Source organism: Physella acuta, unplaced genomic scaffold (genome assembly GCF_028476545.2).
Source record: "Physella acuta isolate Inbredline_101_S28 unplaced genomic scaffold, ASM2847654v3 ptg000863l, whole genome shotgun sequence".
Taxonomy (NCBI): domain Eukaryota; kingdom Metazoa; phylum Mollusca; class Gastropoda; family Physidae; genus Physella; species Physella acuta.
In genome coordinates, this window is record NW_026732380.1 from 613,881 (window position 1) to 626,247 (window position 12,367).

A 12,367-nucleotide genomic window follows, 5' to 3' on the forward strand; every position below is an offset into this window, starting at 1 on the left:
TGTTAAAAACCTTTTATTTCAAGTGGACGTGTAATTAATTAACCACAACAGCGCCCAAGCAACACTTAAGTTCACTCACAATAAAATGTTTGCAGCACAAAACTTCATTTGTTCTTAAAACAGTCATACAATTTTGTTGAATATTGTTGTATTCAAATAAAAATATATAATTTGCTGTGGAAAAAATCGATTCATGTATTCTTAACATTAATACATCAATTATTTCTGGCTTTTTTTTTTGTTATTATTTTTTTTTTTTTATAAATGTTTTTTTTTTCAACCTTGAAATCAAATTTCAATAAAAGAAAGGTAATAAATAAAATTTTTAGAGACGCATAATTGGAAGAATTCTCTCCCTTGGAGCCTCGATGGCGGCTGGTGCAGGTGCTTCAATGCTGAGAACGCCGTCTGCTGCTAACGTTGAGTTCAAGCTGAGCGGGTCAATCTTTTGGGGCAGCACGTACTGGCGACTGAATTCACGGTACACCTGAAACATTCACAACATTTAGTTGAACAAATTGTTTTTAATTAGAAGTTTTTTTTAATTAGAAGTTCTATGATCCACTAACTACAAACTAGCTTGTGGTTCTGGAACATTCGTTTCACAACATTCAGTTAGATGGAGGTTGTTTGTATTACTGTGGTTTTTAATTGCAGTTTTGAGACCACCAGTATAAACACACCCAAACAGAAGGATTAAACACCCTAGACCCCCCCCCCCCGGACACAGAGTTGTGTAGTGACGCCACTGATGAGACCAGTTACCTTTCTGCCGGGTGACTCCTCTGTATGTTTGGCCTGTACCATCAGTTTGTTGTCGATAGTTTTCACTGTGATCTCTTCAGGTTTAAAGTCTTTACAATCAAACCTGAGGTAAACCAATACACAGACAATAGAACATCGGAAATAGCAAAGTGAAAATCTGAATGAAAGGTGTTGTGTAGTTATTTAGTAAAAGAAAAAGGTTTCTGTTTCATGCCCTTTACGAGTGTATGTAATAGACTGGTAGTTATTTTAAATGTGAGTGTAACTCTTCTGTAACAAAACCTAAGTTTTACTGTCTTTAAGCACAGCCCCTATGGTGCCAACTGTTTAAGTAAACATTTGGAAGTTTCAATAAAAGTGTCATCACACTAGTCAACACACACATCCTATGACGTCAGCAGCACACGCCACAACTAGACTATGACGTCAGCAACCTACATTACAGCTAGCAGATTACCTCAGCAGCATAACCACACTATGACAACAGCAGCATAACCACCCAAGACAACAGCAGCATAACCACACTATGACAACAGCAGCATAACCACACTATGACAACAGCAGCATAACCACACTATGACAACAGCAGCATAACCACTCTATGACAACAGCAGCATAACCACCCTATAACAACAGCAGCATAACCACCCTATAACAACAGCAGCATAATCACCCTATGACAACAGCAGCATAACCACACTATGACAACAGCAGGATAACCACCCTATGACAACAGCAGCATAACCACACTATGACAACAGCAGCATAACCACACTATGACAACAGCAGCATAAGCACCCAAGACAACAGCAGCATAACCACACTATGACAACAGCAGCATAACCACACTATGACAACAGCAGCATAACCACACTATGACAACAGCAGCATAACCACACTATGACAACAGCAGCATAACCACACAAGACAACAGCAGCATAACCACACTATGACAACAGCAGCATAACCACACTATGACAACAGCAGCATAACCACTCTAAGACAACAGCAGCATAACCACACTATGACAACAGCAGCATAACCACACTATGACAACATCAGCATAACCACACTATGACAACAGCAGCATAAACACCCTATGACAACAGCAGCATAACCACCCAAGACAACAGCAGCATAACCACCCTATGACAACAGCAGCATAACCACCCAAGACAACAGCAGCATAACCACACTATGACAACAGCAGCATAACCATCCAAGACAACAGCAGCACACGCCACACGCAGCCCTTGACGTCAATAGCACGAACAGCTAGATTATGACTTCACAATCTACATCAGACTATGACGTCAGCAACATACGTCACAGCCAACCTATGACGTCACTAACGTACCTGAGAGACAGCCGTTTGTTCCCCTGCTCATCAGACACGATGGGCCGCTCGGGTTTGATCATGGACGAGCCGAAGTCGTTGAAGTCGAGGGCCTTGAGGGTGAACATCTCGCTGCGCATCCTCTCCAACTCGCGGTCAAACTCCTTCCACTCCGAGTCCATGTCCTTGTCCATGCCCTTGAAGATGTCGCTGAAGACCTGTCTCTGTCTCTCGAAGAAGCTCCAGTTCTCACGTCTGAGGGGCACTAGATGTTCCATTGTCTTGTACTGTTGGAGCAGACGATCAAAGTTCTTGCTTGGTTTGTCTAGCGAAACTTGTTACTTGATGAGTTCTTTGGTGTCTGGAAGTATATTTTGTAAGTACAGTTTACTACTTACATCCATTTATTGAATGTTAGTTTAACTACATATGTTTGTAATTATAATCGATAAAAAATACCAAAAGCTACAAAACACATTTCTCAATTTAATTCTTGACTAGAGAAATAAACAAACAATGAAACTTTGCTGTGAGCTTATTTTGTTTTGTTTTTGTTGAGAGATAACTGCCTTCTGCTACTGCTACACATTGCTTATTTACTTGCTACTCATTGCGCACTTTGAAAGCGAGCTTTAGTAAACATATATTTGAGTTCTCTAAGTGTCGGCTAGGCACGCACTAGACGTATCTGTTTGTTTTTTCCCGTGATAGTTTTTAGATGTTTTGTATCAAACGATGATGAAAAGTGGGTTGAAAAAAAAACTTTCCCCATTCCTCGGCCATTTATCACCTTAAATCTCACGTCTGCCAGTGGCACAATGACAGATCCACCTGTAGTCTTTACCTGGGCTAACGTCTGCCCTAACAAGGATGGAGTGTCGGAGCCATCAACTTTTTAATCAAATAAAACTAATCAATTTTAATGCCAGCGATGCTTTAAGATTGGGGTATCTAAAATTGTCTGTTGTAGGCCAACATTTAGATGCACCAGGGGGAGTTTCCTACGATTTTTGGGGCACTTACCTGTGGTTGAAAGTGGGCAAAGGCCCGGGCCTGACAAAAATGATACAGGTGAAAATACGGACCAGTCGCAACTTCCTCAGTAAGGAGATGAAAACTGACCTATATATCCCTTGTACACAGATGAACACAGACGCATATATATTTCATAAGTGTTTCTTTCAGGCATCAGTTGGGGGGGGGGCACGTTTACTGCCCGCCCCCAAAGAAATAGATTCTTGGTAGAAAATATTTAATTCGGCCAAAGTTTCAAGTCCGTCGTCTTATTCGTTCAGAATTTCAAAACAGAGAGAGGACCTCTTTATTCAGTCTATATGAATGGGAGACAACTTCCCAAAACTTTCACTTATTTTTAGGATTGTATACTTTTGTGCGGTGAAAAGTAAAGCACTAATTAGAATTCGTAAGCGTAACGATTCCATTACACAATACATATTGATTTCAAACAATAGAAAGTATATAAACCAACTCAATAAAATAAAAATTGGGAAAATTTTGGTTGAGTTGTATAGCACAGGAAAAGTGTTTCTTCGTGAAAGGTGGAATGTAGGCCATATCCTATTTTAAGTAACTCGATGGAACTCTTTTGTGCCAAAAATGCCCGTGCTAACGCTGTAATAAAATGTTAGGTAGTTAAAGCTTTATTTATTACCCCTAAAATTATAAAAAAAATCTTCCCTTAAGCTGCTGGAGACCTATGATAATTATCTAATCCAATATTTAAACACAAAAGCTCATGCTAAAATCCATGCATGCCAATAGCATTAAGGAGCCAGTGCATATTTTCAAGCAACCTAAAATAACCTGAAATTACTTTTCCAGATCGAAGTCAGTGGGTTATTTGTTCATTGTTAAGAAAATATATAGCCGATGGAAAGGGGAGGGGTACAATGTCAGGGAAGGATTCTGGAGTGGGGGGGGGTACAATGTCAGGGAAGGATTCTGGAGTGGGGGGGGGGTACAATGTCAGGGAAGGATTCTGGAGTGGGGGGGGGGGGTACAATGTCAGGGAAGGATTCTGGAGTGGGGGGGGTACAATGTCAGGGAAGGATTCTGGAGTGGGGGGGGGGGGGGTACAATGTCAGGGAAGGATTCTGGAGTGGGGGGGGGGGGGGTACAATGTCAGGGAAGGATTCTGGAGTGGGGGGGGGTACAATGTCAGGGAAGGATTCTGGAGTGGGGGGGGGGGGGTACAATGTCAGGGAAGGATTCTGGAGTGGGAGGGGGGGGGTACAATGTCAGGGAAGGATTCTGGAGTGGGGGGGGGAGGGTAAATCTACCTGAAGGTCAGCACATAATCTTGGCACCAAAGTGAGGCTGTACACCTGGGAATCGTACCGGCTGGCAGACGTCGTTCTTTTGGTCAGAGTGTTTAACCCTTTTAAGTTTATTTTCTTTTACCTGTGTTTCCGGGGGGTTGTTTGAATTTTTGGGGGTGTTGTAATGAGGTGTGTTGTATAGGGGGTTGTTGTATTGGGGTGTGTTGTGTAGGGATTGTTGTATGGAGGGGCGATGTATAGAGGGATGTAATGATGTGTTTTGTTGCATAAGGGAATGTTGTATTGGGGTTGTTGTATGGGGGGTTCGTTGAATCGAAGGGTGTTTTATGTTGAGGTGCAGTATAAAGGGCTCTTGTTTTGTATATATATATATATATATATATATATATATATATATATATATATATATATATATATATATATATATATATATATATATATATATATTACTTAAAGCAAGTATAGTATGAGTGTCAATTTATATACATGTCTTAAAGACTGTATGAAGGTGTCATTTTTGTCGACGAGGTTGTGTAACTTGTTATAACACCATTTTAATTCTGTCGGTTAAAATCTTTTTAAAAAAGGGAGCGAACACTAATTTACTAACAGGCCTTAATATCCACAAATTTGAAGTTTTTAAAATGCATCGCCAGCAAAAATGCATGACCGTAATAATTGTACTAAATAGCAATTTTTACTTTCTTTTTGTAAGCCAAATGTAAGAAAAGTTTTAAAAGAAAAACTATCTACTAAGCTCTATTATAGCACATTGTAGTTTGGCTCTGAGACTAGGGTTTAGAACTGTTTTCTTGGTCCGTGTAATAAACGAAAGAACCCAGTGTGAATGTGGTGGCCACAGGTGTAACTCTTGTGCCAAAAAGATCCGGAAAAATGCTCCATGCGTTTTATTTTTAAGTGAAGTAAGATGATAAAAAAAAGGAAGAAAAAAACTCTTCCTAATGAAAAACAATCAACTACTCATCGGCTGCAATATTGGTTCAAAACTCGCGCCACAAATATCGAATCTTCTCGCTCGATTTCACTCCGTAAAAAAGTCGGATCTTTTGTTGGCTGATAAAAAAACCAAGATGAGAAGAAAGTTAATAGGTCTAGCAGTTGTACAGGTAAACATACAGAGGACAGAAGGTCACAGGTAACTCAGTGGGGGGGGGGGGTTGCTGAGGGCTCCAGAACTAGGTTTCTCCAGGAGTCTTCTTTAAGAAAATGATTTCTGACAGGCTCTGGCTATCGGCTTACAGCGAGTTTCAAGTCTGTTGATTGTTTACTCACGGCGAGGTGTGTTTATACTCGCGCTTGTACCAACAGTTCGACTTCATCGTCGTCAGGCTCACGGGTGTAGCCGATCGTTGTAGTGTCGATACGACTAGGGCGGTTCATTGGGCCGATACGGTACTACTTCAGGTGATTGGTTGGTCAATACGATACTACTTGATGTGATTGGTTGGGCGATTACGATTCTACTTGATGTGTTTAGTTGGGCCAAAACCATACGACCTCGCGTGATTTGTTGGGCCAACACGATACTTCTTTAGATGGTGGTCAATCTAATACAAATCTTTCAGTTATGGGTTGGGCCAATACGACGCCATGAGATTAAAATAAACCACAGACCACCCACAGACCACCCACACACCACCCACAGAGCGTGAGATCTCGACCAGCCTCAGCCACCTGACGTCATAAACAAAGGGAACGGTTGACCCACCGTGACGGGGGTCGAGCCCTGGGGTCGAGCATGGGGGTCGAGCTAACCAGCCAACAACAGAAAGAAACAGCAGCACACACAGAAGGTGGTCTAGATCCCTCATACCATCTCGCGTTCCCTCCACATTTTTCCCTCCACAAGGTCTACATTTTTCCCTTCACAAGGACGTTTCAAAGTGCAAGGCAATTTTTTATCTCTAACGAATGCTGACTTGCCAAAAACACTTTTTTGAAAAGCTATGAAAGCAGACGACTCCTCCTGTTGTTGACGATAATCAGGTCGTTCAAAAACTCACATGATGGTGCAGTCACGTGATGTTTTATCTGATTCACTCCAGTGACAGTGAGTAGAGTTTGTACTTTTACATGGTCTTACCTGATGTTACCTGGTCTTACCTGATGTAACCTAATGCTATCTGATGTGGGGGAACCGCTTGACTGGTAGATACATTTTTCATTTCACTTGCAAATGGAATATGACATCGGCATAGATACAAACTTCGACGCCAGGAATATATATATATATATATATATATATATATATATATATATATATATATATATATATATATATATATATATATATATACATATATATATATATATATATATATATATATATATATATATACATATATATATATACACATATATATACACACATATATACACATATATATACACATATATATATATATATATATATATATATATATATATATATATATATATATATATATATATATATATATATATATATATATATATAGTCCCTTGGTAAGATGTTAGCTACTCAGTATACCGCTCGTTAAAACGGTGCACGTGACTCTGATAAAGTGGATTAAACTCCAGGAAAGATTTGTGTAGCTCCGGTATTCTCGTACATTCTGTGTAGGACCAGGTGTTATTGGCACGTGCTACAAGTAAGGCGATGTTGGTTCATCGTCTGCTGGTTTGATGGTTAAAGCTGATACCTTGTTTCGACATAAGGGATAATAAATGATACAGCCAAACTCTGCCTGTTTGATTGGGTACTAAACGATCTTGTAGGGAGCTGATAGCTAGAACAAAGCTTCGGAACTGCATGTGTTTGCTTGATAAAGTGATACTGGGGTATTGAAATCTTTGGGACTTTTGACTAGAACTCTCATACCTTTATTTCATGGTATTTTATTTTTTTGCTCACCTGTAATTTATAATGCAGTTTTGATCTTGATTAAGAAAATTCTACAGCCATTACGTCAGAATATCTTAAAATATGACAACACAAGACGCTTGAAAACTGTAATCTGGCTACTTTTATGTCGTGAGTACAAGCTATTTGACAGAATACATTCTGACGTGAAACTGCGCTCATGCCTGCTTTTTTTTTAAAAAACGAGATTAATGTTAAGTATATTTTAACTGCAGTAGCCCGACCCTACCTACCCCTCTCCCTGGCACCAGTAGCCCGACCCTACCTACCCCTCTCCCTGGCACCAGTAGCCCGACCCTACCTACCCCTCTCCCTGGCACCAGTAGCCCGACCCTACCTACCCCTCTCCCTGGCACCCACAAGGCTCCAGACGCAGGCTACCTTTCAGACGGTAACAAACACATCAATATCAATAAATAAACAAGCACAGGCTCTGGGAGAGGACTAGACCCAGGAAGAGGCTCCAGGCTCTGGGAGAGGCCCCAGGCTCTGGGAGAGGCCCCAGGCTCTGGGAGAGGCCCCAGGCTCTGGGAGAGGCCCCAGGCTCTGGGAGAGGCCCCAGGCTCTGGGAGAGGCCCCAGGCTCTGGGAGAGGCTCCACGCTCTGGGAGAGGCCCCAGGCTCTGGGAGAGGCCCCAGGCTCTGGGAGAGGCCCCAGTCTCTGGGAGAGGCCCCAGGCTCTGGGAGAGGCTCCACGCTCTGGGAGAGGCCCCAGGCTCTGGGAGAGGCTCCACGCTCTGGGAGAGGCTCCACGCTCTGGGAGAGGCCCCAGGCTCTGGGAGAGGCCCCAGGCTCTGGGAGAGGCCACAGGCTCTGGGAGAGGCCCCAGGCTCTGGGAGAGGCCCCAGGCTCTGGGAGAGGCCCCAGGCTCTGGGAGAGGCCCCAGGCTCTGGGAGAGGCTCCACGCTCTGGGAGAGGCCCCAGGCTCTGGGAGAGGCTCCAGGCTCTGGGAGAGGCTCCAGGCTCTGGGAGAGGCTCCAGGCTCTGGGAGAGGCTCCAGGCTCTGGGAGAGGCCACAGGCTGGGGGAGGCTCCAGGCTCTGGGAGAGGCCCCAGGCTCTGGGAGAGGTTCCAGGCTCTGGGAGAGGCCCCAGGCTCTGGGAGAGGCTCTCTGCTCTGGGAGAGACTCTCTGCTTAGGGAGAGGCCCCAGGCTCTGGGAGAGGCCCCAGGCCCAAGCATGCAGAACAACAACCCGGTCGTTATTTAATCCTAACTGTAAACTCGCCCTACCTGTGGCGTTCTATAAACAGGTGTGACCTCTAACGTGAGTGCTGGTGTGTGTTACATGTTCTTTGTGTGTGTTTGGGTGTGAGAGAGCCGTGTTAAGTCAAACGTTGTGTGTGTGTGGGGGGGTGTGAGCCGTGTTAAGTCAAACGTTGTGTTATATGTGTAAGTTCTAGTAATACTACAACAAAATTACATCCACTCAAGAAGCAAAAATTAAAAGACATTTCACTTTAAAAACCTAGCCAAGAGTATTTGCGTTTATTTCTATGCCACTAGACCCCCTGAAATAAATGCCACTAGACCCACAGTAAATAAATGCCACTAGACACACTGTAAATAAATGCCACTACACCCACTGTAAATAAATGCCACTAGACCCCCTGAAATAAATGCCACTAGACCCACAGTAAATAAATGCCACTAGACACACTGTAAATAAATGCCACTACACCCACTGTAATAGACCTATTGCTTGTTTATGTTTTATTTTTCCTCCGTGAGTTGTTACTGTTTTCTTTTATTTAAGTCGTGTTAAAAAAAAAACTATCACACATGAAAATCCCGTGGTTCCATTTTATTTCTAATGTAACATGCCAGCAAAATGCACAAATGCAAAAAGAGTTTCTTCCAGCGAACAAAATGGAATTTACATAGAAAACATATACTTTTACAAGTGTCCGACCCCTCCCCGGAAAATGTTGTCCGCCCCCCCCCCCCCCCGAAAATATCAAGTGACCCCCCCCCCCCCACCCACCCACCCATCCCACCCCAGAGAAAGAAAAGTCTGAAAAAAACACTTGCATCAACTAATTTGTGTTTTTTGTTACCAGCAATGTCCAGTTTTTTCCTCAAGTTTTTTTGATAAACATCCCGCCACAAGACAAAACAACAACATCACAAAATTAAAGTTTTAAGAGTAATGTTTTTTAAATCGTCAGCACATTCCCGTTCTGCCGTTTTTAAAATTACGTGCACATTCTTTAATTCAAGAAATGGGAACAACGTGGGATAAACACTAGGGCTAATTGGCGATCTTTCGACAGGCAAAATATATTTTATAAAGTGATACAAGGCGGTGTCAGAAGTAGCGGTCCGCACCGGGTGACACCATTTTAGGGGTGACACCATTTTAGGGGTGACACCATTTTAGGGGTGACACCATTTTAGGGGTGACACCATTTTAGGGGTGACACCATTTTAGGGGTGACACCATTTTAGGGGTGACACCAAATCGAAAAATATGTTGTCAAAACAATGTTTCATCCTGTTAAAATAATAAAATAGAGTGGCAGAGGGATGGGATGACACCTAACCGAAAATGTAAAATTGTTGGAGGAGGGGAGGGTCCAGAGTTTCTTCCAGGCATCTCTTCGGGGGGGCTTAGCCCCCCCGAAAATTTTTTACCGCCCCCCCGAACGAAATGAAATTTATATAATTTATATAGAAAATATATACTTTTAACAGTGTCCGCCCCCCCCCCGAAGAAAGTTTGCCGCCCCCCGAAGATTTCAAGTGCCCCCCCGGAGAAAAAAGTCTGGAAGAAACACTGGGAGGGTCACACCCTCAGTCACCTCACAATGTAACACCCGACCCAGTGACGCCACTGTATGTGGGCTGTACAAGCCTACATATACGTGTGCGTATACAAACCTACATAGACGCTATAACTAAAACTCTAAAGACGCATGTTTTCATGTACCAAGAAGGTGAGACGTGACAAGGTCAGACTAGGAGTATAAAATAATCCATGGAGTCGTTCACGCAATCGCTCAGATCGATGGATAAAGGACACGGAACACGTTCGATTTTATTCAATCACACGATTGTTAACTGCTAAAACCTCGATGTTTTTAACATTATATTTGTATCGTTGTATAGAGATGAGGCTAGAAACAGGCCTGTATACTCACTTAACAGCTATTTACAAATAAAAGAACAGCAATTTGCTTGCTCTATTGAGATACTTCGCTGTCAATTAATGGACCCAAAGAGAACTAGAATCTTTACAGTTAAAAATGTATTTATTGTTTCAACCAATTTGCTTAAACAATTTATTAATCAAATCCTTATACACAATGCTAGAAGATTTTTGACGGAATGTGATCTATATGCCTCTTTTAAGAAGCATTGGTTTATTTCCCTTTACGAAAAAAAAAACATTCAAAAACCTATTAAAATTAGTTTAGATTATTCAATGCCATCTCTCCAGTACTCTCTTGTGTTAGCGTAAATATAAATACCTGTATAATTATTTCATGATCACCTGTTATTTTATACTAAAATCTAAATTTATAAAAAAATTGTAAGTTTACCTTCCGAGTAGTTTCTTGGTCTAGAAAACTGGAAGACGTAAGGTTGTCAAAGTTCTTGTAGTTGAGATCGAAACCTTCACGGTGTGAGATGTTGCTTCAAATGGTGCCGTGGCTGATAGCTCGCCAGGTTATATAGAACTCACACCTGTGTGTCACAGCAGAACTGGGCCAAGTTCGTACCAGACGATTCCAGCCCGTGGGTGCCCGGTGAGATCATCTCACGGCGTCATGGCTCAGGTATGGCAGACAGCTCACCTGTACTCTTGTACGCGCGGAGGTAGGAGGATAATGACCCAAACATCTATAGGACACACGGAGGATAATGACCCAAACATCTATAGCACACACGGAGGATAATGACCCAAACATCTATAGCACACACATAATGACCCAAACATCTATAGCACACACGGAGGATAATGACCCAAACATCTATAGCACACACGGAGGATAATGACCCAAACATCTATAGCACACACGGAGGATAATGACCCAAACATCTATAGCACACACATAATGACCCAAACATCTATAGCACACACGGAGGATAATGACCCAAACATCTATAGCACACACATAATGACCCAAACATCTATAGCACACACGGAGGATAATGACCCAAACATCTATAGCACACACGGAGGATAATGACCCAAACATCTATAGCACACACGGAGGATAATGACCCAAACATCTATAGCACACACAGAGGATAATGACCCAAACATCTATAGCACACACGGAGGTAGGAGGATAATGACCCGAACATCTATAGCACACACGGAGGATAATGACCCAAACATCTATAGCACACACGGAGGATAATGACCCAAACATCTATAGCACACACGGAGGATAATGACCCAAACATCTATAGCACACACGGAGGATAATGACCCAAACATCTATAGCACACACGGAGGATAATGACCCACACATCTATAGCACACACGGAGGATAATGACCCAAACATCTATAGCACACACATAATGACCCAAACATCTATAGCACACACGGAGGATAATGACCCAAACATCTATAGCACACACATAATGACCCAAACATCTATAGCACACACGGAGGTAGGAGGATAATGACCCGAACATCTATAGCACACACGGAGGATTATGACCCAAACATCTATAGCACACACAGAGGATAATGACCCAAACATCTATAGCACACACGGAGGATAATGACCCAAACATCTATAGCACACACATAATGACCCAAACATCTATAGCACACACGGAGGTAGGAGGATAATGACCCGAACATCTATAGCACACACGGAGGATTATGACCCAAACATCTATAGCACACACAGAGGATAATGACCCAAACATCTATAGCACACACGGAGGATAATGACCCAAACATCTATAGCACACACATAATGACCCAAACATCTATAGCACACACGGAGGTAGGAGGATAATGACCCAAACATCTATAGCACACACAGAGGATAATGACCCAAACATCTATAGCACACACGGAGGTAG

At 42.5% G+C, this 12,367-nt stretch overlaps 1 protein-coding gene across 1 annotated transcript; it reads right to left on the reverse strand.

Moving 5' to 3' along the window:
* On the reverse strand, nt 1–11,110 carry LOC131952302 (major egg antigen). The gene is made up of 4 exons (XM_059314910.1): nt 10,863–11,110; nt 2,123–2,462; nt 766–868; nt 1–487 (listed from the first exon to the last, which is right to left on the reverse strand). The coding sequence occupies exons 2-4, from the start codon at nt 2,377–2,379 to the stop codon at nt 326–328; spliced, it is 522 nt and encodes a 173-aa protein (XP_059170893.1). The 5' UTR covers nt 2,380–2,462; nt 10,863–11,110; the 3' UTR covers nt 1–325.
* Nucleotides 11,111–12,367: the final 1,257 nt, after the last annotated feature.